The 27,535-nt window shown below is 60.9% G+C and overlaps 1 protein-coding gene across 1 annotated transcript in view; it reads right to left on the reverse strand.

The window, feature by feature from the left end:
* Window positions 1-1,635: 1,635 nt before the first annotated feature.
* PPP1R37 (protein phosphatase 1 regulatory subunit 37) overlaps window positions 1,636-27,535 on the reverse strand; it is a 38,289-nt gene continuing 12,389 nt past the window's right edge. The window contains exons 2-13 of the mRNA XM_046681648.1: window positions 9,522-9,619; window positions 7,907-7,952; window positions 7,532-7,632; window positions 6,780-6,899; window positions 6,159-6,309; window positions 5,893-6,048; window positions 4,637-4,749; window positions 3,884-4,025; window positions 3,625-3,791; window positions 2,777-3,500; window positions 2,389-2,479; window positions 1,636-2,306 (exon numbers count right to left, since the gene is read on the reverse strand). Coding sequence (XP_046537604.1) covers window positions 2,397-2,479; window positions 2,777-3,500; window positions 3,625-3,791; window positions 3,884-4,025; window positions 4,637-4,749; window positions 5,893-6,048; window positions 6,159-6,309; window positions 6,780-6,899; window positions 7,532-7,632; window positions 7,907-7,952; window positions 9,522-9,619 — 1,901 coding nt within the window. The 3' untranslated portion in view covers window positions 1,636-2,306; window positions 2,389-2,396. The remainder of the gene's footprint in view (window positions 2,307-2,388; window positions 2,480-2,776; window positions 3,501-3,624; window positions 3,792-3,883; window positions 4,026-4,636; window positions 4,750-5,892; window positions 6,049-6,158; window positions 6,310-6,779; window positions 6,900-7,531; window positions 7,633-7,906; window positions 7,953-9,521; window positions 9,620-27,535) is intronic.

Here is a 27,535-nt window from a genome sequence, read left to right on the forward strand (position 1 = left end):
CGGCCGGCCACGTTCCTTGGCTGGTGGCTGCACCACTCCAGTCCTCTGTGGTCACAGTGCTGGGTCTTCACATTATCTTCCCTCTGTGCGTGTCTGTGTCCTAATTTCCCGTTTACGAGGACACTAGTCACACTGGATCAGGGCCCACCCTCTGACCTCATTTTAACTTGAGTGCCTCTGTGCACACCGTATCCCAAGAAGGCCCCACTCTCAGGTCCTGGGGTAGGACTTCGCGTATCTTTGTGTGTGTGTAGGGGTCGAAATTCAACCTTGGAGGGTTGGAAAGGCCTAGTTCCTTCCCGCAGCTAAATTTACTGCAAGGGAGGGGCAAGGCTGGGAGCAGACCCCCAGCCCCTCACAGGCCCCACCCAAGGGACAGGTACGCCAAGCCCCCCCAGTCCAGCCTGTTGATCACCCAGCCTTGAGGTGGAGGCAGAGGGCGAAGGGGATGATGGGTGGGCAGCCAACACTGCTGCCTACAGCTGCCACTGGGGTTGGTTCCTGGGCAACAGCTAAAACTGACCAAGGACGTATTGAGATGTGGGGGCTGTTCTGATGGACACCCACCTGGCACCACACTGTGGCTTCTCACCATCCCGAGACACACCTCAGTCTCCCAAGAAGGGGGCTGAAGGAAGGACAGCCTGGGGGGCCTTGTTGCACCACCACCTCACCCCCAGTCCCAGCGGCACCAGCTGGAGGACGATGCGGGCAGGAGCTCGGGACTGGGATGCAGGGTGGGACACTCGGGTGGCTGATGTGCATGGCTCCCCTGAGCCCTGCCCAGACGGGGGTCCTAACGGTGACTGTCCTGGGAGCAGTTAGGACACTGGTGGGTGCCAGTGGCTGAAGAGCAAACTGACTCTGGCCGAAGTAGGGAAGGTGTTCATCCCAGATGCCAGGGGGCTGGGGGCAGCCTCCAGGGTTTGTGCAGGAGCTGAGCGGTACCAGGGCTCTGGGCCAGCGACACTGCCATCCCCATAACCTGCCCACCGCGTCTCTACCCGCCCCGTGTTGGCCTCCCACGTGGGAAAGAAGCGGTGCCTGAGAGGGCCTTGCCCCTTTGGGGAGTTCTCTTGTTTTGTGATTCCCAAGAAATGCCCCACAGCCCCCCCGCCACCCTCCCCTCCAGCGCTGGGGGCACACACACGCCTGAATGTCTTCGGCCACCACAACAGGCTGGCGTCTGTTCTCCTCGAGCCACAGGTGATGGGGCAGAGGAATGACCTCTGACCTGAGCACTGCATCCATCACCCTGAGACCTAGGCCGGAAGCTGGAAGACGCCTGAGGGGTGTGTCCCTCTGAAGGCAGGCGGGTGTAAACAGCACTGTGCGTGAGGCAGCTGGATGGGACAGAGGCGTGCAGACACGTGGAGGACGGCTCCGAGGCGGGAAGGTTGTGGGAAGAAGTGGCTTTCGCCTATCCAGCCTCGTTTTCCTCCGGGGGCCCCTGCCCGTGTCCCAGCAGATGCTCCTGGCCCGGGCGCTGTCTGGCCCTGCCCGCCCCTCCCTGTGCCCCAAAGCCCCACAGGGCCCCAGGATCCGCAGAGGCAGAGAGCAGGCAGATGGTGCACCCAGCTCTGGTTTATTAGAAAAGGTGTGAACAGAGTTGCACCGACAGGAGTAGGCCCCCCCCCCCCCCCCCCCCCCCCCCCCCCCCCCCCACCGGGCTGTAGTGCCTCTCAGGGCGCAGCCTCCAGTGGCCTGGACAGCAGGGTCTCCAGAGCCCCGGCTGCTCCCCCCAGCTCCCTGATAGATTTATTGCACTTAAGAAAAAGAAAGCTCTGATCCTCCGCTCCCATCTCCCCCCACCACCCCGAGCCCCGCGCCCACCCTGTCGGGGCTGCTCTACCGCCAACCACCACCGTCACGCACCGCCCTCCCAAGCCATGCCTCCTGCCTGGACCTGCGCCCAGGGCCACGGGGGGACCACCCCACCACCACCCAGGATTCCTGCCCTGTACAGGGCAAGCCTGGCCAGACAAGCCCTCTGGAAAAGGGGCCTGGCCTTGTGGCCAAAGTCCTTGGAGACTTCCTCCTCCTCTTTGTCTCTCCTCCTTCCATCCACCCCCAGCCCAGAGTCTTCGAGCGCCAAGTGTGGACACATAAATACAAGTGCTTAAGTCAGGGCAGGCAGGCCCACTCCCTGCAGCTCCTGCACCCTGTGTAGTGTTGCTGTGGGGGGCGGGGGTCCCCAGAAAGGCCCCCACACCCCTGGCGTCCGGGCCTCAGGAAGACTGGGCTGGGGGTGCGCGGATCTTGGGGCTCCGGCCTCAGCTCATCGAAGACTGATGGGAAAGAAGGAACTTGGGGAGGAGATGAGGAGGCCTGTCAGGCCAGGGCTCCATCATGGCCCCGGTCCCGGCCCCGGGCCCAGCCCTCGCTCACCTAAAGTGTCACAGTGTCTCCTGCCCGGATTCCTGACTGGCTTCCAGAAGCAGCTCCTCGAGCTCCTTCTCGTTCTTGGAGCAGCTCAGTTCTGCGAGGGGAGAGCGGGCGGGGAGCCCCCAGTCAAGGGGGCGGGGATGTGGGGGCCAGCCCATCCCCACAAGCCCTGCCCAAGCCAGACCCCCAGGGCAGCACAGGGCCCAGGGACCACTGAGACCATCAGACTCCAGTCGACAAATCTTACGTGTGACTCCCCTAGGGAGCACTCTCAGGGGTGCGAGGGAAGCCAGGTGGGGACGGAGGATCAAGGGCCATTTTAAAGAGGAGGAAACTGAGGATGCTTACACAGCACCCAGGGGCCCCTGTCCGGCCCCAGAGCTCCCCTCACCGTGTTCTAGGCCACAGCTGCCCGTCTTGGCCTCAGGCCCCGGGGGTGGCTCTGGGGGCAGTGCGAGGGCAAACTCGGGCTTCAGGCCGTTGGGCAGGGGTGGCCCTGGCTGCGGCGGCTCTGCCTGTGGCTGAGGCTCCGATGACCCGGGGTCCCAAGTGCCAACAGCCGCAGCTGGCGGTAGGGCAGGTGAGGGCGGCGGGGAGGATAAGGCAGGGGGGGAGGGCGGACAAGGAGGGGCAGGGGGGGAAGGAGGGGCAGGGGGCACAGGTGGCTCTGCCCTCTCAGGTGGACTCTCCACCCGGGTCACCACAAACACCTTGTGGCCCCGGCCCGGGCTGGACACGGAAATGCGCTGCTCGGTGAGGGAGGAGGGGCTGCCTGGGGGACTCCTGTCCCCAGGGTGCAGGGAGTCCGTGGGGGGCACCAGGGCGGGGCAGGGGACCTCCGCCCTCTCCCCGTCCTCGCCCTCGGAGTCTGAGTCTGAGTCTGAGTCTGGCCCGGGCGCGGGCCCTGGGGCCCCATTCTCCTGCGCCTCGGCGGCGGGCTCGTCCCCAGGCTCCTGGCCGGGCTGGGGCTCGGTGACGGTGATCTCGGGCATGGAGGCTGACAGCTGCAGCCGCTGCTCCTTCTCCTCCCGCTCACGCGCCAGCACGAAGTTGCGCTTGCAGCCATTCTGGATCTCAGCGAGCAGCGCCTTCTGCGTCTCGATGAAGCTCTTCACCTGTGGGCGGAGTGGCCTGGCTAGGGCTCGGGGTGGCCGCCCGCCCTGTGGTGGGGCCTGGGGTTGCCCCAGGCTGGCCCCGCTCCCCCAAACCTGCGTGCAGCCACAGGAAAAGCCAGCTCACCGCCTCCTTCTTGGGCTCACGGTCAAGGTCCAGGCGCAGCAGGGAATGGTTCACCTTGAGGGCCAACGACAGTGCCATGAGCCCGCCCGTCTTGATCTCGTTCTCCCGAAGGTCCAGTCTTAGGAGGCGGGGGCTCTCGGCGATGAACTCCGCCACTGCCACCGCGCCTGGGAGGGGGACCGCAGGGGCTGGCCACGGGCCCGGGCCCACGCCCGCCTGGCCGCCCCCAGCCCGGCCCGCAGCCCTCCCTGCACCCTACCCTCGCACGTGAGCTTGGTGGAGGCCAGGCCGAGGCGCAGCACGCTGCGGTTGCCGATGAGGCCGTTCTTGAGGTTACGCACGCCCTCATTGCCGATGGGGTTGTGGCCCAGGTTCAGCGTCTCCAGGCTCTGGGTGTGTGGCTGGAGGGGGCAGCAGTGAGAGTGAGGAAAGGCCCAGAAAGCAGTCAGGAGAGGCAAAGCCACGCTGGCTCAGCAGCGCCGCCAGGTGAGAGAGCCAGCGCGCTTATGCTCAGGGCCGCACCCCTCGCACCATCAGTGCCTCCCCGGGCGCCAGCTGCCTGGTGCATCCCCAGCCTCCAAGCATCCAGCCCACCTGCGCCCACAGCCCGGGCCACCTCTGCCCCTTGGCATGCCAAGGATGCGGCACAGGCCCCGCCTGGGTCCTCCCATCCTGGGAGGAGTCCCAGTGCCTGCAGACTCGCTGCAGATACCGCACTGTAAGAAGCCGAGAGACTGCGACGGCTCCCAGAGACATTAACTCTACACAAAGCAGGCGCGCCCGGCACGAAGCACAGTCCCAGGCCACAGCGCTGAGCGCGGAGACGAGTGAGGAAGGGCCACTCTCCTCGGGCAAAGAGGGTGGGGCTGAAGGAAGACCAAGCAGGCCGACAGGAGCAGGTGAGGGGTTCTGGAAGCTTAAGGATGAGTGCGCCTCGGAGCCACACCGGGTGGAAGAGGACCGGGTTGGGAGCCAGGCCATGGCACTGCCCTCCCCTCTCCGAGCGACTCACCAGCGTCATACCCAGGAAGGCCATGCCCGTGTGCGTGAGCTGGTTGTTCCACAGCACCAGGGTCGCCAGCCCCTTCCTCTGCTCCTTGAGGCCCTCGCAGATGTAGGCCAGACCTGGGGGAGGCCCGTGGACAAGTCCGTCTGGGGTCCAGGCGCCTCCCCAGGGGACACCAGCGTGGTGGGACTGCCACCCTGCCAGCACTCAGCAGCTCCCAGGGCTCCGCCCCCTGTCTGCCCAGCCCACAGCTCGGCGGCCACCTCCTGCTGCCGCACCCCTCCCTCGGGCTGGGCCGGCACACAGGCTCCCCGATCCCTGGGATCCCGGGAGGGAGGAAACATTCCTCCCGGGCACCCAGATGAAGGCCTCTGCAGTCGCTTCAGATCTTCACTCAAATGACCTCCCACGTGTCAGTCCCTGGCCAGCCCACCCTCCAGCCCACCCCTGCTGCTGTATTTTCCTCCAGAGCACGTCTCACCATCTGACAGACCCGCCACATGATTAATTTATCTTGGCTTTGCCCAGGGCAGGGACCTCTGTCTCACAGCCGTGAGTGCACATGGTGGGTGTTCAGTGAACGTGCCGGCTGGGCCTGGCCCCCCCAGGGGAGGGCACTGGCCTCGCCAGCCCACTCTGCCCCGCTCTTCCTTCACTGAGGCCAGGGCACCTACCCGATGGTGCCCAGGTCACACCGCCCTCCCAGGGTGAAATCCATTCCTCCCGCTGATGGCCACCCACCACTCCCTCTTCTCGTCTCACTCACCTCATGGCTTGTTAGGGCTTTTCCCCAAAAGATCCAACATCCAAGCTCCTTCCCACCTCTGGGCCTTTGCTCTTGCTGTTCCCTCTACCTGGATTCTCTTCCCAGGCTTTTCAAATGGCTGGGTCCATCCTCAGCCTCCGCAGGGGCGCCCCGAGGCCGCCTCCCAGCACTATCCCAACAACCTTGTCCCCTCCAGGGCACTTATCCTAGATTGTAATTACTTTATCTGTTCAGTACCTCACCTCAACCTGCAGGTCTCTGCTGAGCTGTCCCTTCCTCCAGGAAGCCCTCCCTGATCCCCAGACTGGGTCAGACATCTGCTCTGGGCTCCTGCAGCCCAGCCCTGCCCAGTCTGGGTCGTCGCTGCCTGAGGATGGGCTGTGAGCCCCATGAGGGCAAGGCTGAGACGGTCTTGGCCACCACTGTGTCTCCAGCACCGCCGGGCACCTGGCCGGGCACACAGTGCTAGGGTTGGGTGGGCAGACCTAGCACACACCTGAGTCCAGCACGTGGTTGTTACGGAGGTCCAGGATCTGCAGGGAGCAGTTGAACTTGAGCAGGTTGCCCAGCTGGGCTGAGTCCTGCAGGCCGTTGAGCTTGTTGTCAGCTAGGTACAGCTCCCGCAGATTCATGTTCATCTTCAGGGCTGTGGCTGGGGGAGCAGGGAGGGGCCATGACTGGCCGCCCGAGGGAGCTGGGCAACAGCCCCGGCCCACGAGGGCTGCGCATCACGGCTCAGCCTCCCCCAGGCCTGGGGCTCACCGAGCAGCATGAGGGGCCGGCCCGACAGGCTGGCGTTCTCCAGGTGCAGCACCGCCAGGCTGCTGCGGATGCGCAGGGCACGGGCCACGAAGGGTGCCGAGTGGTCCAGCAGGGGTGTGTTCCGGGCGTCCAGGTACTGCAGGCAGCTTGTCTGAGGGGCAGGTGCGGGGTGGGTCAGGCTGGCTCCAGCCCACTCTGTGTGGGGAGCCTCCCACCCTGCATCCCCGTGGCTGGTGAGGGAAGGCCCAGCCTGGGGTCCCAGGGCGAGCGAAGCAGCATAGGTGACAGCCGAGCTCCCTGACGGCTGTGCGGCAGAGAAGCCCTGTATGTGAATGAAATGGGGGGCGACTACAGCCGCCTCCAGGGACATGATCACCTCAGAGGGATACAATCGGGCAAGGGTGGGAGGAAGGACAGCATTCGTAGGCACCAGGGCAGGCTGGACACAGGGCACCTCTGGGCACTGCTTTCCCACTGGCCTGAAGCTGGAGCCTGGCACCTCATGACGGCCCACGCTCTGAGGCCTCCTGTAACGGGGCTCTAAGGGCAGGGGCCCCGGGAAAGCGCTGCCCCCTGTGCCCAGTCCCCTCCATCCCGGAGGCTGCTTGGGGAGGCGCCCACCTTGCGCATCATGTGGGCAGCGGCCTGCCAGCCCCGGGTGCCGATGTGCTTGTTGAAGGAGATGTTGAGGTGGGTGGCTGACTCATAGTACTCGATCATGTCGAAGAGCGCCGAGGCTCCCTGGGGGCACAGGCCACGGGGCTGAGCCAGTGGGTGGGGAGAGCCTGAGGCTGCCCCAGCGCCTGGGGGCCGGGAGCGCCCTCCCCCTTCCCTGCTGCAGTCAGCCTGCCACCCGCCTCCTCCCGCTCCTCCCCCCTGGGGTCCCGCCCAGCGTGCTGCTGACCAGGACGGGCTCCGCAGCGCTCCAGTACCCCTTCCCCTAGGTCTCCTTATTGCCCCAGACCGGGAGCCCCAAACCCTGGGCTCCTCGTGGCCTCTGAGTGTGGGAAGGTGAGGATAGCTGGACCTCAATGGGGCAGCTCAAATTCTGCCCTCAGGGTGCTCTGATCCTCGGGGCATTCCTGGAAACGCTCCTCCTGGTGGCCCACACCTCCTCCCCCTTAGACCTGGCTCCGCGAGTCTCTCCCTTGCTCACAAAGCCCCTGCCTGGGGGGGAGTCTAGGGGAGCCCTGTGTGGGGCCCCCCGCCACCCCCCCCATCAAGTCACACTGGATGTCTCCCCGTTTTGTCCTTCAAGAGGCCCGCCCAGCCTCTGTCCACAGGGCTTCCCTCCTGCAGTGCCATCTCCCCCGCAAACCTCAAAGGGGCAGGGGGATCAGGGAGAGGGCAAGGGCATGGCAGGAGCTGCTCACATCCTCGTCCAGGTTCGTCTGCTCCAGATCCACGACCTTGAACTGCAGCCTCTTGAAGACCTCTTCCAGGGCCTCACAGGCCTTGTAGTCGAGCTTCTCACCTGGGACCGGGCGGAGCGTGTGCCTCTGTGAGTGCATGCCCGCTCGAGCGCATGGTGCGGGGCTGGGTGGAAACATGGGCTCCAGGCCCAGGGAGGGAGGAAGGGCCCTCCGCCCCCGCCCCTCCCCTGTGCTTGCGGCACCCATATGGCCCGGGCCCAGCCCCTCTTCTGGCAGGACGGCCACCTCCAGGAGGCCCAAGCCCAGGCTCCCACCTCCAGGGAGACTTGGCCCTGCCACAGCCCCAGGGCTCCCAGCCTCCGTCCAGACACACACCTTTCAGGTCCAGACAGTCGAGGCGGTGCCCGAGGTCCGTGAACTCCTGGGAAAGCAGAGGGGACGGGGGTCAGGTGGGAAGACCCCTGCAGGGGCCAGGCTGGATCTGGCTCTGTCACCTCTGAGGAGAGGCCATGTTCCGGCGAGGGGCAGGGCGTCAGAGAGCAGGCACCTCTGCCCTCACAGGGCCTGAGCCCCGCAGGCCTGGGTGCAGGCCTCTGCTCAGCTCAACGAAGTGAGGGGGCGGGTCCTGGGTGTCTCGTGGGCAGCCATTCCAGTCAGAGGGAACGACCAGTGCAAAGGCTGTGAGGCAGGCACTAAGGCCGGGAAGGCTGACAGCGCGGGGTCTGAGGCCTGGGGATGAAGCCAGTGCCCCGGCCCGGCACACAGCGGTGCTCAGTGAGGAGCGAAGGCACCGGTCAGTCATCTTCCCAGGCCTCTCCTGCTCTGAGCCCCAGCCCCACCCTCAAGGGGGTGAGGTCCTGTTCTCCAGGCTCTACACACATTGATCATGGGGTGAACCCAGGTACAGCCTGAGGTCACTCACTAGTAAAGGGCAGGCTTGGTCTGAACCAGGCCAGTGGACTCCAGAGCCCACACTCTTGGCCACCACCCTGAGTGGGCATCTTTCCCTGGGTGTGGCAACAAGCCCTTCTAGAATCTCCCAACCCAGGTGTGCAGAGATGGGTGGCGAGTATGACTGCTCACAGCAGCACTAAGGGAGCAACAGCCCTAGAAACAAGCAACCTTGGAACATTCTAGAACGACCCATCCAGAGAGAAGGCACTAAGGTGTGCTTTACTAACGTGGCAGCTGGGCGGGCACACCACAGGTACGGGAACACCCCATTCAAATAAAAACAGAAACGGCCCTGTGTCTTGTACCTCTGGGTAGTGACCCGCCCTCTCACAACCGGCAGGAGAGGCCAGAGCAGGAAACCCCAGCTGCCAACGGCCACTCCTTGGGAACGGGACTTGGGCAAGAAGTGACAAGTAGATTTGCTTTTCATGTCTGTAGGATTTTTTTTTTTTTTTGAAAAAAATTTTAGCTTTTAATTTTTTTCTAGCTTTATGGAAGTAAGATTCACAAGTAAAAATTGTAAATGTTTAGATTGTACAATGTGATTTTTAAAAAGGTGTACAAGGTGATGATTTAATACACAGACATTGTGAAATGATTGTCACAATCAAGTTAATTAACACACCCATGACCTCACAGAGTTACCATTTGCGTGTTTGGTGAGAACACTTATCTACTTTCTTAGCAGATTTCAAGTATACAATGTAGCATTTTCATTTTTAAAAAATTAGAGAAATATATATCACTTTCGGAATTCAGACCCTTAAGAATAAATATCATATACATGGCCTGGGGAGGAGAATTTCTTTGAGGAGTGAAAGATACTTGAACTTCTGACTTTGCATAATTCTACACTGTTGAAACATTCATGAAGAGCCTGATTACTTTTGTAGTTCACCAAAGGATTTTCAAGGACTCATTTACATGCCCTCAGCTGGGTGACCAGGCTTCGAGCGCCCTCTCCTGCTGGGGGCGGACGCCAGAGGCCCAGTTTTACCCCAGGCGCCCCCCCCCCCCCCCCCCCCACCTGGCGTACCTGGAGCTGCCTGAGGAGCTTGGGGATCTGTCTGCAGTTCAGCTTCTGGCAGGCCTGCTTGTAGGCGCCGACGACCTCGTCCACGGTCACGTTCTGGGCTGCCGGCACACAGAGAGGACGCAGGCCTGTGACGCCCCACCCCCCTCCTGCCGCCAGCCTCAGCCAGCACCCTGCCCCTCAGCCTCCACGATAAACGCCCCTCCAAGAACCCACTGAGCTCTGCCCTCCTGCTGAGGCCCTTTGCCACCACCGCTACCCTGGGGAAGCACCCCCAGCACCCCAAAACCAGTCAGCCTTGCCCTCCACACCTCCCTCAGCACCTTCACACAAACATTATACAACTAACATCACACGACTTTTCTACTTGTCAGCTGTCTCCCCTACTAGATTAGGAGGCCCGGAAGGGCAGAGCTGGGGCTGTCTTGGTCACCACCATGTCCCCATCCACCGTCCAGCCCAGGGCCAGGCCCAGAGCCGGCGTTTGATTTGTGTTTTTTGGATGAGAGAGCGAATCTGTACTTGGACCCTATGAGGAGGCTGAGCACGGGGAGGTGAAGCACTTGCCAAGGTCACACACTAGTAAGTGGTGGAGCAGGATTCGAACTCGGCCCTTAACTGTGAGGCCCATGACCCTCCCTACTCCAGAAACAGCCTCAACAGTGAAACCTTCCCTGAGGGCTACTCAGGGCTGGGCCTTCGGTCTTGGGGACACAGAGGGGACTAGGAGCGGCCCAGTGCCCCAGGGCCACAGGCGAGGGCTCACAGAAGCAGGGAAGAGATGCAGCTCAAACCCAGGAGCTGCCCATGCGGCCTTGGCCAGCACAGGGGAGGGGAGGCGGGCCTCTGTGTGCCCAGATGTACCCCTTCTGCACATTTCACACAAACACTGATAAACACCGGAATGTGGCCTCTGGCTAGCTTCTTTCACAGCAGGGACTCTTGAGTTCCCATCCCTTTTCGGCGCTGAATAGTAACTGTGTGACGCACTCTCCAGGTGAGAGACATCAGTATTGTTCTCCCTCTTGAGGCATTTAGATCTTGGATTGTGCCCAGGGGCAACCCAGAGAACAGGAAGGAAAGGCTCTGAGCAGGGCAGGCACAGGGTGAGGCCTGGGGTAGAAAGCTCTGGGGCCCAGCAGAACGTAAGGTGCCGGGCGAGAAGGAACGTGCCAGGAAGGGGGCCCTCTGGCAGTCCTCTCGGCCTTCCCTCGCCCTGCTGCCACCCTGGCCTGGCCCTCAGGGACGGCGGGAGCCCCCTGTGGAGCCTCTGGGTACGCATCTCCAGGGAGTCTCCCTTCAGTGGGTACTCTGGCGGGGCGGCGCAGCCCTGGCCTCACCAAGCGCTACCCTGTCTTCTAGGAGAGGAAACCGGGCTCCAGGGAAGGAGAGCAGCGTCCGGGGCCAGGCAGCTGGTCCAGGGCAGAGGCCAGCACTGGGTTCCACGCTCCTGTCTTCCCACGGGGCTGGAACTGCTGTGCTGGAGGACAGAGGCTGACGGAGGTCAGGCCCCATCCTCTGCCTCACTTCCTCCGCAGGCCTAGCGAGGGAGCTCTCCGTCCGACACGCACCCATGGGCCTGGTGGCTCTCAGCTCTGGGGGGACAAGAGCTGGCCCTGCCCCTGAGATTCAAGCAGCTGCCTCAGCAGGGTCCACAGACCCCTAAGTCCATGAGCTCGAGTGGGGAAAAATGACCTCTTTATCTTCACTAACTGAACTGAAATGAAACTTAGCAGTTCCTTCTTATTAACGTAGGCAAAAAAAAGAGAGAAAAGGAAGTGTTTAGCAGCCCCTCGAACATGTGGAAGATAGAAATGGCAAGTGTTTTCGTATCACATGACGGCTACTGCAGGTCTGAACGCCCACGGCTACCCTGGCGGACCCTGGGGACTGTCGTCAGAGCCACGCTATGTCCTGTTGTTTCACGTGTCAACAAGGAAGAGCGTCAGCACCAGATTACAACTTGGAAGCACGCTTAGCTAACTGTGTTTACGCTGGTATCCTGTGTGATCCTATTTTTTGCCTTTAACAGTCATCACTCCAATAAGGGGTCCCCAGGGTCTATCAGCCGCCAAAGGGTAAACACCGCTCCCCAGACTGCAGGCTTTAGTAAAGGCCCCCGGGCCCAGGACGGGCTGTCCTGGCCACATCAGATGGGGACGAAGCAGGGAAGTCCCCTGGAATCTGCCCTCCCGGCCCTGCCCACTGGGTCCGTCTTTGTTCCTAAGAGCCTCCTAGTGAGCTGAGGCCCCTCCACACCACCCGCGGCTGCCATCCGGCCACCCCTTCAGGCAGAGGTCCACAGGGTTTCGTCGTAGGCTCAACCTCAGAGCCAGAGGTCAGGGAGGTTGCACCTCCCCAGGCATTTACAGAAGGGGAAACTGAGAGCAGGGGGTAGGCACACTCAGAGAGGGGGAGGGCCCACGGCCCAGAGCAACTTGATGACCTCTGGAGATAAGATTGACAGCTGCATCTTGTCACTTTCCTCTGATGCCGAGACACACTTCCGGGGTGGGGGCAGCACTGGGGAAAGACACTAAAGGAACAAGAGCGGGGACTCCGTCCACTGCAGCATGGGCCTGGCAGCCTGGGCACAGCCCGCCCTGCCTTGACATCCTCTACAGCGTTACGAGCTTGGCACAGCATGAGGGGGGGATGCACAAGAGTGTCAGGTGGCTTGGGAATGACCTTCTAGCAATCATTGGGCATGTGTGTTTCACTCACGTATTAAGGAAAAAAGAACTACCATGTCAAAACCAGGATTTTGCATGAATTGTTGCTTGGGAATGAGATGCCACATACTCCAATTAAAAAAAAAAGAACCAATTTAAGAAAAAATGGTGAGGACACGGCAGTGCGGGTGCTTCAGAGAACTAACAGGAGGCGTCCACACAGCACTTATGCTGTGCTGGGCGCCACCCCGAGCATTTCACACGCTGGCAGAGCTGGGAGCAGCCCCACACTGTTCATTTGTGATGCTGTGACGAAATGATCAGGGGGGAACTCGGTGAAGGTCGGGGAGCTGGAGAGGACAAAGCTCCTCAGACCCCGCCAGAGGGCCTCTAGCCTCAGGTCACCCCCTCAACTTCTCCAGCTTTAAACACACGGGCCGTGGCGGCAGCCCCTGCAGCAAATGGGGCGTGAGTCCACGAGGTACTGGCCCAGTCCACTGCCCGAGAGGCCGCCGCTCGGCACCCACTTTGCCTGGCTCTGACCTGTGGACCTGCCAGGCGGGCAGGAGCACGGTGGGGCAGGAGCAGAGCTGGGGAAGGGACAGCCCCACAGGACAAGGCTCCCGCAGTGTGTGGACTGGACACTAGGGGCAGGCTGGGGAGTGCAAGGCGAGGTAAGACCGAGAAGTGCAAAGGCCTGGAGGCGCTGGGCCGAGGTGAGAGGCCCAGGTTGGCGCTCCGGGCCAGGTTCCGAAGGGCAGGACAGCCAAGTGGTGACGGCACAGCTCTGGTCCCAAGTGACTGGCACCTGAACCCTGGCAGCCTCCCTCCCATACTCTGAGACCTTGAGTAGGGCACCTCAAGGTCCCCTTGCCCCAGACGTGGGGTCCCACCAAGTGGTTAAGAACATGGGCTCTGCAGCCAGGGCCAGCTGTCTGTCTGAGGCCCCCGAGCCAGGAGCGGCAGGACTGGATCACATGCTCAGACCCGACTCGCTCTGAAACTGGAGCTTGGCTTAATTCTCACACGACCTTGATTGCCTGAGGAAGAGGAAGGGGCTGGGGCAGAGGCAGGCTGAGGGAGCCCTGGCCTCTGGGGGGAGTCAGGAGTCGGGGTGAGCTCTGGGGAGGGACACCGCTGTGCGGCAGCTGGCAGGGGGGCCTCCAGCGGGGACGAGGCTCGGCCGCCCGCCCCAGCAGCTGGCGCAGCTTCCCAGGTAGAGGCCGTGGGGCACACACAGCCTGCACTGCCACCTCGGCTGTGGCCCACACAAAAGGACAGAGAGAAACCCTATGCCAGGCATCAGGTGACAGGAGAGAGACGGCTGTCTCTCGTTTGCACACAGGTGCAACAGCACCCACGAGATGCAAAGATAGGCTGGGCACCAGGGGGCGGCGATGACTCAGGCCAGCCTGGCACTGCCAGCCTGGAGCTGGTGGGGGAGACAGACACAGTCATCCAAGTGGGAGTCAAACACCAGGAAGCAGCAGGGGACGGGAGGGGGAACCCAGGGAGAGGGGACCAGCTCCCACTGCAGGGGCTTCAACGGACACGGAAGGGACAGAGACAAATAGAGAGCAGGTAGTGGCCCCTGGGAGGAATAGGTATGACGGGGTGGGGGCAGGCCTGGCACGATCCAGGGCACCAGGAGGCCAGAGCACAGGGTGGGAGGTGAGGGGGGGACACAGTGAGCCTCAGTGAGGACTTCGCTCTCCTGCATGACACAAGAGCCAACTGGGGCAGGGTTCTGGATCATTCTGTAGGCATGGGGCTCTCCCATTATCCCCTGCGTTAGCCAGCAGCTCGCAGCTCTGACCTCCCCAGGCCCGGCTGCCGCCTCAGCAGAGCCCACAGAGAGAGAGCTGGGTGTGTGGTGACTGGCACACAGGAAGCCACCACTGTGTGCTCCGGTTGTTGCCACCACCCTGAGCCTGCACGCTCCTCCCACCCCACTAGGGGCACCACCACCCTCACCCCACCTGAGAGACAGGAACCGAGAGTCCCAGGCAGGTAGGTGACCTGGCCCATGCGGGCCCTGGGAACAGGCTCCCGGGCTCCTTCCTGCAGCCTCCCCAGGCCTGTGCTCCTAGGACTCGAGGTCTGCGGACCTCCACCCCGACCAAGCAGGCCACTCGGGCTCACACTCCGGGGCAGAAGGCCGGCTCAGAAGGGAATGCGCTGGTGTTCAGGGCCCAGGGAGGCCGAAGCCTGGAAACCTGTGGCCGCCCCACAGGCAGACTTCGTGTCAGGCGCACAACCTGTCTCCATGGTGAGCGCTGCCCTGGCCGGGACGTCTGTGAAAGCACCAACTGGCCCGCTGCCCTCCTGCCCACCCTGGGTACACCAAACAGTCCCCACCTCCCTCATGCACCATCCCAGGACCCCAGGTGGGGCCGCTGACATTACCTCCACCCTCCGCTGTCCTCTCCAAAGGTTCCAGGAGTGACAGGTGCTCTGTCCACAGCCCCTGTCACAGTGACTGGTTGAGGACAGGAAGGTGACCCTTGTAGAACCAGCCACAGCCACTCCCAGGGCCCATGCTGGAACCATCAGGAAATAGCTCTCCCCTGGCTAAGGTAGTCTCCCATCTCCTGAGCTGCTGGTAGCCCTCCTGGCACCCACCAGGACGGCCAGCCTTCTGAGAATGAAGCCGACTCACAGGTAAAGAAAGAGTTCTGATGACGTTGTTAGAGATCCTGGATCCAGCCCGTCCTGAAGCCAAACTATTCAGGACTCCTCAGGCCCAACAAATTCCCCCTTTTTGCTTCAGCCCCTCTGAGTTAGGCTTCTAACCCAGGAGAATTCCAACTTAGGTACCATCTGGCTCTTGCTCTTCATTCAGTAAACATACCTCAGGCCTACTGCATGCCAAGCTGTGTGTGGGCGCTAAGGGGACAGGGATGGCTCTGAGCTAGTCCCTGCCTGCCAGGGGCTCTTGTCTGGGGCAGGGATACGCACGCAGAGGATCCCTGGAAGCCCTAGGAGAGCACTGTGAAGGCTCTCGACTGAGCCAAGACAAGGCTCAAGAGGGAGCCCACTCCGAGGTCGTTGTCAGCCCTGCAGATGAGCTGGAACCTTCCCTGCCTGCTGGCACTGGGCTCTACCCACGCCCCGAACTCCTTCCCTTCTCAGAAGAGCCCAGTGCTTCGCTGCGCCTCAAACTCTCCCTCCTTTACGTAGTACACTCTCTCATCTCAACTCTCAGCTCAGGTGTCCCCTTTCCCGGGAAGCCCTCCCTGACTCCCCGGCTGGGTCGGCCCCTTTCTGGGCTCCCCCAGCCCGGCCTTGGCCACTCTGAGTGGTCACTGTCTGGAGACCACTCTGTCTCCTTCGCTGGACTGGGAGCCCCAGGACGACTGCCTGGGGTTTGTGGCCCACACTGCATCCCCAACGCCGCCCAGCAGGGGGCCAGGCACAGAGGAGGCACCAAGGCAGTGCAAGGGAGGGACCAACAGACAGGGCTCCCATCTGGCTGCTGTACTGGGCCCCGAATGTGGCTGGGGCGTTCTGGCCGGGGCGGGGGCGTCTGCACCCTGCGTGGAAAGACCCGAAGGCCCACTGAACAACGAGGAAGCCCAGAGGGAGGGGAGCGGGAGGCCAGGGCCCAGACCCTGAGGGGAGCTGCTCCCTCTGTGAAACACGCTGGAAAATCCCCGGTGCTCCCGGCACAGGGTGGCGCGAGGTGCTCTTTCTTCAACCTGAGTCCCCACCAGGCGCTCTGTGCTGTGTCTTTCACAGCCTCCAGCCTCCAGCCTCCAGCCAGTATGGAGGAGGAGACTTCATCTCCTGAGGCCACGCTGCTGGGCAGGGCAGAGGCGGGTCAAGGCGAGGCTCCCATCTCCTCCTGGTGCCGAGACCCTCAGGCCCCGTGGCTTCAGGCTGCACAGACAGGTGTCAGGATAGGGAAGCTGCCAGAGGGCTTTGTCCTTCTCTCGGTCTGGGATCTGGAGAGCGGGTCCACCCGCAGGGAGCCGCCCTCCAGTTTTCCTGCCTGCAGGCTGGGCATAAGGGTGAGGGTGCAGGGCCAGCTGCTGTGCTCTCACCCGAGGACAGCCCTCTCCCCTCCCCCAAAGTCCCCAACAAGCAGCCACCGATCCCCCACCTGCCGGCCCTGTCCCAGAGCCCCTGCGTGGTCAGGGAGAGAAACCGGAAGCAGCGGCAGAGCAGCAGCACAAGGCCAGGAGGGAGGGTGGGGAGGGGACAGGGAGGCGGACAGCTGGCATCTGCTGGGAAGGGAGCATCTGGAAGAGTGTCATGGAGCAGGTCTTGAGGAGTGAGACAGCGAAGAGAGGAAGGCACCCCGGCAGCGGGAACTCGTGAACTAAGTGCACGAGTTTGGGTGTGAGCCCAGGATGGAGAGGGTGGAGGATGTGTGAGAGGAGAGGGATTGGCAAGGAGGCCAGGGGTGCCCACAGAGGGCCTCACTCACAGAGCACGGGATGGGGGTATCATTCTAGAGGCACAGGTAGCAAAGCTTGTACACAGGAGAGGCGCGAGGGCAGACCCGACTCAGGGGCTACCGTATCAAGATCCCACCCACTCCTCATCAAATCCGGACACAAGGCCTCAGAGCCTTTGCACCTGGTGCCCTTCTGCCCAGACCACTCTTCTACATCATATCCCCAGAGCTAGCTCCCTCCCTCCCTGGCTGCAGGTTTCAGCTCCAACATCACCCCCTCAGAGGCCTTCCCCAAACACCCTCTCTGGTGCCCCACACTCAGGCGGTGAGGGTGTGCACGTGATGAGTTCACGGGGGCATGCTCAGCCTAGAGGTGGCCCAGAGCAAATGCCTTCCATGCATTTTCGTTGCGAGCCCGCTTCCTTCCTGTGCTCCCACCATGCCACACATGTCCCTCCCATGGCCTGGGCTGCCCCATAGCGGGGGCGGGGACAGGAGAGGGACAGAGCTACACAAAGCCTCCTGGGGCCTGAAATGCAGAGGAGCCAGAGGGCACCCACAAAGCTTTCTGCTGGGGCCGCTGCACCTGAGGCCCCCACCTCTGCAGAGCCAAAGCTCTGGGGTCTGTCCCTGCAGAGCCAGGCGGCTCTGCTGCCCACATGCGGATCCTCCCCATCCCAGCCAGGGCCTCAGCCAGGCTGCTCCTGGACAGAATCAGAGCCTGTGGGGCAGGGGCTGCAGGAGGCCCAGTCCAGCCAGCTTCCCGAGGGCAGGCATTTCCCATGGGAGTGTCTTTACCAAAGGGACCCACGGCAGGCCAAGTGTACTCAAGTTCAGTCCTGGTCAGCAACCACAGAAGGATGCCCACGGGGCACCCAGCACCCAACTGTGACCATCCAGGGGCCCCAGCTGGTTGCCTGTGCCTATGGCTCCCTCGCAACCCCTCAGGTCCTCGCTGTGGCAGTCAGCTCCTCCAGGGTGGGGAGGCGCTCGCAGCTGCCAGCCTCCTTCCTGTATTGGGGAACTCTCTCCCTTCTGCTGCCCAGCAGCCGCTCCCACCATCCCAGGGCTGCACACGGGCCCCCCCCACCCCAGCCGCCCCTGCTGCTGGCATCCTCTGCACGTGCCTCTGCTGCGAGCAAGCGCTGCAGGGCTGCATTTCTGGGCCTGCGACGAGCAACACGGGCCTCACACGCGGGGACACGGAGGCCCGGAGGAGGCAAGTCCCTCGGCCCAGAGTGGGGTTTGAATCCAGGCCTGTGCTTCTGACCCCATGCTCCCAGCCACTGCCCTGCATCTCCAAATACTGCTCCTTCCCGCGCGCTCCCTCGGCCCCCAGAACCCTGCGTGCACTCAGCAGAGCAGGAGGGGAAGGGAACACCGCGCTCAGACCTGCCTGGCGCTCTGTGGAGCCTCGCGCTGCATCTCACCAGACTAGTGAGTCACAAATCTGATCCTGCCTATGCCTCCCACGGCCCAGAGTAGCAGAGCCAATTTCCAGATGAGGCTTGGAGGTGGGAAGTGACCTGCCCAAGGACTCTTCCCCAGCGAGGGCAGAGGCAGGAACTGATCCGGTGCCGTCTGCACATCCCACATTTGCCCAGTGGGTTGGCTCCTGGCGTGGGGAGGGGCGCTGCCCTGTGGGAGCTCGTCTAACTCTCCACCCCAACCTGCGAAGACGCCTTCTTTAAGTCCATTCCTCAAAGCAGGAAACTGAGGTTCAGAATTCTTAAACATTCAGTGATTCTCAGAATAAGAGAAGTGCAAATTGAATGAAAGTACGCCAACATACTACTCTTCACCTACAGACTGAGCGACACCCACCAGCTGGCCAGCACCTGCTGCTGGTGAGGCCAGGAAGCAGGCGCGCCCTTGCATGGCTGCTGCGGGTACTGACTGGCAGAGCCCTTTCTGAAGGCAATCTGGCAATACCAGCCAAATTCCAAAATGCAAACACACATACCACTCGGCCACTCCTCTCCTGGAGACGCATCCACAGCTACACTTGCAAAGGTGCAAAATTATATACCTACGAGGTTATTCACAGCAGCACTGTTTGCGAACGCAGAACTGAAACCGACACCGACATCCACCAATGAGGGAGCAGTCAACAAAGCCCAGGCGCCCCCCCCCACCCCCCACTGGAACTCTCTGTGACCACAGAGAATGAGCACGCCCCTTCTGAGCCAACAGGGAACAACACCTAAGACACATGAAACGGAGAAAGCAAGGTGCGGAACCGCGTGCTGTGAACACCACCTCTAACGAAAGAAAGGGAGGAAAGAGACCTGGTGCTCGCTGTCAACCAGCAAAGACACACAGAGTTGGAGCTGGAAGTGACGCAGCTGGGGGCTCAGGGGAAGAAGGCCCCGGCTGCTGCCCCCAGGCTTCCTGGCAGCCCCAAAGCCATGTCCCGGGTGGTGGCCCCCGTCCAGCGGGGTGGCAGGGGGAGATGACAGCAGAGGACAGAGGGGGCTGGCTTGGGGCTGAGAGCCACACCAGCTCAGAAGCAACTCAGGACTCTAGGCGAAGCAACCGGTATCTAGCACTTGCCGCCAACAATGCCGGTGGGGACACGTGGCAGATACAGACTAGCCACACAGTGATCACGACTGAGCTCGAAGGGGGCTCATCAGCTTCATCACACCCCTACTTTGTGAATGTGAAAGCATCCACAATAAAGGATTAAATGGGGAAAGCTGTCACCGAGGCCCAGATCACTGAAGCCTCACAGCACCCCCAGGAAGGGGACGTGACGCCCGGACCCTCAATCTAAGACAAAGAAAAGCAAGTGCAGTGAGGCGGCACCGCCTGAGTGACCACACGCTCTAGGGCCTTCCTCTTTCACTGCTGGCCACTGTGGCCCTCAGAGTGGCCTCCTCATCCGCACTCCGAAGTCAGCCCCACTGCACTCACTGCCAGGAGGAGGCTTCCTCGGACGCCTTCGGCCACGGCAGTTACAACCCCTGAGGCCTCGGGCTTCCCAGCCCACCACTCTGGGGTGCCCTCTCCTCTGCCAGGAGGGGAGCTCCCCGCAGGACTTGGCAGAGGTCAGTGCACCACCTGCTCCTACAGGGTACTCTGGGGGACAGTGGCCGGGTGCCAGCAGGCCTGGCCACAGAATGAGGGCAGTGGCAGGAGGCCCAAGCAGGGACTTCTAGAGCTCAGCCTGCTCTGGAACCTCTGCCAGGGACCCTGCCGGAAAAATGAAGGGACACTGGCCATGAGTTATTCTTTAGATGAACCATCACTCAGGCTTCCTCCAGCCTGTCAGTAACTCAGAGGGACCGAGGGGGTGTGCAGATCACGACAGGGCTGCAAACTGCAGGGCCGGGAAGGGCACATTCCCCAGCTGAGGGGGCTGTCCGACTGACACAACGGCGCCAAGGATGATGCCAAGCTCCACCTGTTCCTGAGCCACGCCAATGCCAGGGGCCACTCTAGGAGGAACTCCCTTGAAGGGAGGGGCTGCCATGCCTCATGGTAGCCTGGTTTGGAAGCGCCTCTGGCTTTGCTTGGTGGCCCCTCTGCCTGTCCTTGCCCGGGGCAAGGAGGGCGGAGGCGCCCTCAGGGGCGTTTGGGCTTTCCACCTTCAGAACTGAGCCGCACACTCAGGGTGGGCTGTACACGGGGAAGCTGCTGAGGCCGTGCAGGGGACTCCACGCAGATGCCCCAGGAAACGGAAACTCGCTGCCTCACATGCCTGCCCTTAGAGAAGCGGCAGCAGGCACCCCTCATCCTCCACTCGCCCCTGCTTCCCCAGCCATCCGCCTGGCTTCTACCTTGATTGTTACTGCCTCCAGGTCTGCGAGGGCCATTCCCGGGACTCGGAAAGCTTCCGGCCCCTTCCCCTGCTCTTCCTAACTTGTCATTCCCATCTCAGCTCAAATGTCCCCTCCTCTGAGAAGCATTCCCTGACCTCTTTGAAAGCAGCACACACGCACACACGCACACACACACACACGCCATTAGTCTCCGCCAGGTGAGGGGCGCACCCCAGTCTGTACTGCGTACTTGCTCACTCTGTCCTGGACCAAGGGCTCCCTGAGGCTAAGGACGTGACTGCAATGTCTCAGGGAAACGCATGAAGGAGAGGACTTGCTCTGGGGACTGGACAAAGTCTCCCCTCCCTTCTCCCCAGAGAACCACGTGCTGGAGGGGAGGGAACCACCCTGTGCTCCGGACAGAGGCCCTCAGGAGAGGCCGGGATGTCTGGTCCTTTCCTCTAGGCCCCTGTGGCCCTCCCCAGGCCCGCTGAGGGGCCGGGGTGCCTGCAGCTTCCTGTGTGAGAAGCGTTCTCCCTTGCCCTCCCCTGGGAGCGGGGCGGCACGACTTGGGCTGCCACGTGCTGCAGGACAGCCAGCTGCAGGGAGCGGGCTGGGCTTACACAACCAGCCAGGAGCTGGGCCTCCAGGCGCTGGGCCCCAGGCAGGGACTGAGGACGTGCTCACTCCAGGGAAGGGCACAGATGCAGGTGCCTCGGGCTTGTCCCACCCCACCCCCTCGTTGTGACCTTCTAAGCTGCTCGGCCCAGCTGAAGATCCTATTACAGAAACACGTGTGGTCAGAAGTCTCCTGGGGTAGAAGGAAGGAGGCAGCTCACATACGACTCATCTCGGGCCACCATGGAGTCCCACACACAGCAGGAGCTTGATTAGGCCAGCGGTGCTCTTAGATGGAAGGGGGGACTGAGGCCTTAATCCTGGGTCCCGAGTCACACAGGGTGTGCTAAGTACCCAAGCCCCAGCTGTGCGCCAGGCAACTTTTAATTCTAAATTAGTATTACTCACAATAGCCAACACTCCCATAGCACTTGGCATATGTTACCTCATTTACTGCTTTCCACAACCCTGTGAGGTGTGACTTACCATCCCCACTCTTCAAAGGGGGAATCGGAGGCAGGGGGCATGAAGCAGCCTGCCCGAGGTCACAGCATCACAGAGCCAATACGGAAGAGGCGGGGTTCAGGCCCAAGCAGCCTGGCTCCCTGGCCTTGCTCTTCATCACCCCTCACCACCTTCCTGTTCACAAGCCCTGTGTCGGGTGCAGACACTTGTTCCCCACCCTTTCATGAAGAGGAAACTGAGGCTGGGGGAGGTGGAGCACTTGCCAAAGACACAGAGCCAGAACAGAAGGGACGGCACAGGCAGGCCTGCCTTACCTCAAAGCCCTGGTCACTCGGCAGCGGGGGGGATGGCCCTGTCCCATGGAGCAGGCTGCTGTCTTCAATATTCTTACCTGAGCCAGGTACCCACCTGCCAGCCTCACCACCTTATTATCTACCCCAGCCTTGGCTCATTTCCTTCCACATCCTTCTGTGGGTCCTGTTGGCTGCTTGGCTGACTTGTCTCTCTCACCTCCCCTTCTGGACAGTGAGCCCATGAGGTGGGGCCAGGTTTGTCTTGGCCACTGCTGTGTCTCCAGCACAGGACTGCCATAGAGCACAATACCAGCTGACTGCCTGCCTGAACCACCAAGAAAACACATCCAACCCTGTGAGTGCAGACTAATGACACCCACAGAAGACCCGTGCCCAAGACTGTCCCACTAACTGACGGCTTTCTCCTGGGATGTGTCTGTGTGTGTGTGGGGGGGGGGGGGCCTTTGTGGTCTCCTCGAGCCCCAGCTGGAAGGGGCTTCCCAAAGGGACGTATACACCTGAGGACTTGCACACCGTGACCACATCCACCTTCTAACCACAGGGAACGGTGTGGCACGGTGGCCGAGGGCCTGACATCTGGAGTCAGGTCATGTGTCTGTGCGCCTGAGGGTGTCTGCAGGGCCCGGGCCCCCTTCTCTGAGAACTGCCCCAGCAGAGCGAGCCCGGTCCTTGGCCCCACTTGACAGGAAGGATGTGGGATCTTCGCTAAGACCGCAGGAGCCGCCTGGGTCAGCGACTTAGACTGAGCAGTCCTGCCGGGCCACCAGCATGGCCAGGCCTGTCTGGCCTGTGACCAGACAGAAAGAGGAACCACACAGGAATGCATGTGGCCTGGAAGTTGGCACAGTCCTGGTTCCTGTTGGCTTTCAGAACCCCCCGGGAACTGGCCGAGGCAACCACCCTCATTTACCTCATGCGGCCCTAAATGGATTCTGGCCCCGACAACTTAAACAGGCCGCAACCAGCACGGGAGAGGGCCCTAATCTCTTTATGGCTGATTCTCCTCATGTGGAAAATGGAGCCAGTGAGATGGAGACATGAGATGGAGACACAGGCTTCTGGAAGCAACTACCGAGATCACGCATGTAAAGCGCCTGGCGCAGGCTTGGTGCTTGGTAAACAGGAGCCACCATCATCATCCGGCCAGGGCCAGACGCCTGGGTAACGCCACAGAGCGGGAGCCGGATGAGCACAGGGCAAACACAGCACTGGGCTCCAGCCGAGGCGCACGAGCGCCTGCCCGCCCCAGGCCAGCTGCTTCCACCTGTCCCCACCCCCAGCTCGGAAACACTGGTCACACGTGCTTCTGTTCGCCCAGAGGCAAATATTTACCCAGGGCTGGGTGCCTGAAGGTGCGGAAGTGAAGCCACGGGGACACAGGAGCACCAGAGGGCGGCAGGAGAAGAGAGCCTCCTGGGGAGGCGGGGGCGCACGTGGGCTCAGGGACGGAGGCGCCCCGGCAGCTGGACTCGCCTCCCGACGTGGATGCGCCTTGGGCTGCCCCTCAGCAGAGGGGAGATGCTGCTCCCGTCTCCCAGCCCTGCCGCGAAGAGTCCCGTGGCCAGGAGGGAAAGCTCTCTGCCCGGGCTCCAGGCAGGCCTGCTGGCCGCCACCATGCAGCACAGGGCTGAAGGCGCCAGGCTCCTGGGGCACTGCCAGGCTCACCCCAACCAGCCCGCTGAGCTGGCCGCCACCCTCTGTGCCCCAGGGTCCCCCCACCTCTGAAATGGGGCCGCAATCCCACCCACGTTGTGGGATGAAGCGCGGACAGACCGCTGATGCAGGCAGAACTCGGTGCCGCGCCTGGCATGCAGTGGGGGCTGCAAACGCCAGCCACTGTGACGCCTGCTGTGCCTGGCCTCTGCACCCACGACGGTCCCGCACAGCCCCAACCGCTCCTCGGGACCCACGACCCCTGCCTCACCCAATTTTTGTAAGGCTTCGCACAGCCTCCTTGTCTCACCCTCTTCAAAAGGACAGCCACGCCAACCGGCTGGCAGAGGGCTGGTGCGGCCTCGCTCTCCGAGAGGCGCCCCTGCCGGTCCCGCTGCCGCAGCCTTGCACACGGTCGGAGCGGGGAGCAGCGGGACAGCGACTCCTGCCTCAGCTGCTGAGGGCGGAGGTCGTGTCCCCTCCATCTGCCACAGGGCCAAGCCCAGGTCCAGGCATCTTGTGGGCTCAGCCATTTGCGGAAGTGCTGGGCTCTGGGCCAGATGGGCCAGGGCACAGGTCGAACCCCCACAAGTGCTGGATACTAGGTTCCATTTCGTCCTCTTAATTCCACCTGCCTCAAAGGTAGCGTCTTAGCAGGAACTCAGGGGATCCTTCACTGAACACCTGCTCTGGGCCCCAGCCTGTGTGGAGTGATGCTGAGGACACAGCAGCCAAAACAGCTCTGGCCCCTGTCCACAGGGGGCTCCTAATCCAGTGGGGAGACAGACCTGTCCCTAGACAACTAGACAGTGATGACCAGAATGGGCAGGGCTAAGGCAGGGGAGCCCAGGAGAGCGCCTAACCTGGTCTGGGGGTCAGGGAGGGCCTCCTGGAGGAGGGGCCACCTAACACGACTGGTCACGGTGGGCCCTGACTGAGTCTCATTCACCATCACAGCCCAGAACATAACTGCACCTGGCACCCAGCAGGTGCTCCGGAATACCTGCTGAAGGAAGGAAAGCAAGCCGGACGGAGACCTCGGCGAATGAGTAGGAGCAGTCAGCTACCGGAGGACGAGCTGCTTGAGAGCCTGGCCTTAACGCGCAAAGCTGCACACATTCCCCCAGCGCCGAGCGGCAAGCCCACTCCCAGGTCAGCGGCCTGGACACAGTCCTGCGCACACCCCAGGGGACGCGCATCGCAAGGGTCTCAGCTGCACCACCTTGTAACACTGACAACTGGAAACAGCCCGAACTCCCAACAGCACAAGGCAAGAGCTAAAGCGCCATGACGGAAGACTCTAGAGCACGTGCACGGGTGAAACTGGGAAACGCATGCTAAGAGGAAAAGCAAGACCCCAGAGTCCACTCATGACAAAGCCGTTTTCATAAAACTCAAAAACAAGCAAAACTAAACACCATACTTTCCAGCATACACACACATAGGTGATAAAACAAACAAACAAAAAGGCGGCATGTCAATCCCAGCCTTCAGGAGAGCGTCACGGGGCTCTGCACTCCAGCCACGTGCTCAGGGGCAGCGGCGCACGCCCGGCAATGTCCCCTCTCCCCTACATTGGGAGGCAGGCTCCCAGGTCCTCATTCATCACACGCTAACTGCGGTGTATGTTACACGGACAGTTCGCATGCCAAGAAGGGAATTTAATAACACTAATTTAAAAAACAGAGGGAGGGGAAGAGTGTTGCAGCAGAGGGAAGAGCGTGTGCAAAGACTCAGAGGAGACAGACCTGACGGTGCCTCTGGGGAACGGAAGGTTGCTGCCAGGGTCAAATGAAGTGAACTGGCAAGACACCCAGCACAGGGCTGGGGGCATCCAGGGGCTTGAAAAAGGTCTGTAAGTCACTCAGTGGATCATTGCTTCCCAATGCTGCCACCCACCATAGTCCTAGGTAGGTGACAGGCCAACCTGGGGGCAGGGGGCCTCTGAGAGAGTCTGGGGCCGTCGCAGGTGGCAATCTCAGGATGCCTGCCTCAGGCTGCCATGAGGGGCGCCAGGTGGCCAGCTGGGCTTGCAGGCTCTGCAAGAGTTTGAGTTTGGAATTTTAAAATCAAGTCACCACGAGTGGTTTACTGTCCAGCAAAGGCTCCAGGCATGGAGACTGGGTGTCTGGAACTGCCCACTACCCAACCCGACTCTCCCCACCTAGAGAAGGGGAGTCACACCGCTGACCCCGGGAGGCCTGGTTGGGAACTGAAGGACACATTTATTCATTCATTCTGTACCAAAGAGCCTGGCCGAACAGGCAATGGAGACAAAAGAGATCCAATCTCCAGATGGGGAATAACTGCCAGGAAGGCAGACAAGCCACAAATAAAAGTGACAAGTTATAAGACAAAAATATAGGAAAAATCAAAGCAATACAAAATTAGATTGGGGAGGGCGTAGTGAGGAAAGACCTAGAGACAAAGGAACATTTCAGCCAAGACCTAAAGGATGAGGAAGAGTCAGAAGTTTCCCGGTTCCTTCAAATATTTCTCTAGCACCTGCCCTGTGGCAGGTACTGTTCTAGATACCAGGGAGGGCACAGCGAACACAGCAGCCGAACATCCCTCCCATGCTGCTGACACAGGAGCAGAGGTGCACAAGTCAGTAAGCAGACGGAAAGAGACAAACAGTAGCCACACATGAGTTGGGGAAATGCTCCGAGACAGAGGAAAGAGTCAGTGCAGAGGCCCGGCACGTGGATGCTGGAGCCAAACCTGGGCATGGAGGCGGGCAGCCTGAGATGAGGCAGGAGATCTGGCGGGGCCAGAGCCTGCAGGGCCAGAGAAGGTTACTCCTAGGAGATCAGGGACTCCCCAGGGGGTGACAGCATAGGATAAAAGGGAACCTGACACATGGCGTGTTCACGCCAGGGTGGCCCTGGCTGTGGGAGGAGCTACAGTCTGGGCTCCTGGGACTCACTGAGCCTCTGCAGATGTGGCAGGTGGGCTGTGTCATTATTCATTCATTCAAAAAAAAAAAAAAAGATCAAGAGAATCAAACAAGTCCTGTGGCTCAAGGTTTATAGTCCTATGCAGGCACAGATGGTATCTGAGGCGTCAAGGGTCCCCTACCCTCTGACCTGGTAAAATGACCCTCTAAGAATTTCTTCTAAGAAAGCTCCCCATGATGAACATAAAGATTTATGGACAGATGATCATCACTGCATTATTTATGCGACTGAAAACTGGAAAAGACCTAAATGCTCAGCAATGCGGAAAGGGCCAGAACAAATTGCAACGGCCCAGTGATATATTTTAATCGTGCTTTGCAAAAAAATGGGAAAATGCAGTGAAAACACAGAATGCTTAGCTGTGTACAGGCTTCTCCCAGTTGTTTTCTGTCTGTCTGCGGCAGGGGTCTAGCCATTGAAGAGAGACGGACAGAATGCTCCGGCATTTATGCTGACAACGTTCCACGCGGTGCAACAGTTCTCTGACAAGTCTTGCATCAGAACACATTTAGAAGCCTTACAACTCAATAAGAAGAAGATAAACAATCCCATTTTAACATGGGCAATGGATCTCAACAGACATTTCTCCAAAGATACCCAAGAGCCCAAGAGGCACATGAAAAGATGCTCCACGTTATACGCCATCACGGAAATGCAGATCAAAATCACGAGTTACCACTTCACACCCTGCAGGGTGGCTAGACCCAAAAGGACAGACAAGGATGTGGAGGGACCGGAGCCCTCACACAGTGGAGGGGATGTCAAGTGGGGCAGTCACTTGGGAATATGGTCCGGCAGTTGTTCAATGGTTAAACAGTCACCACATGACCCAGCAATTTTACTCTAGAGAAATGAAAACATACATCCACACAAAACCCGTACATTAATAGCCACGGCAGTGTTATTCATAAGAGCCAGAAAGTGGAAACAACCCAAATGTCCATCAACGGATGAACAGATAAATAAGACGTGGTGTGTCCATACAATGGAACATTATTCAGCAAAAACAAGGAATGAAGGACAGATACTCACACAATGTGGGCAAACTTTGAAAATATTATGCTATATGAAAAGAGCCAGACAAAAAAGGCCACGTATTGTATGATTCCATTTACATGAAACGTCCAAAAGCTAGAGAGACAGAAAGCAGATCAGGGGCTGCCTTGGTCGGGGGG

This window comes from Equus quagga, chromosome 13 (genome assembly GCF_021613505.1).
Source record: "Equus quagga isolate Etosha38 chromosome 13, UCLA_HA_Equagga_1.0, whole genome shotgun sequence".
Classification (NCBI taxonomy): Eukaryota; Metazoa; Chordata; class Mammalia; order Perissodactyla; family Equidae; genus Equus; species Equus quagga.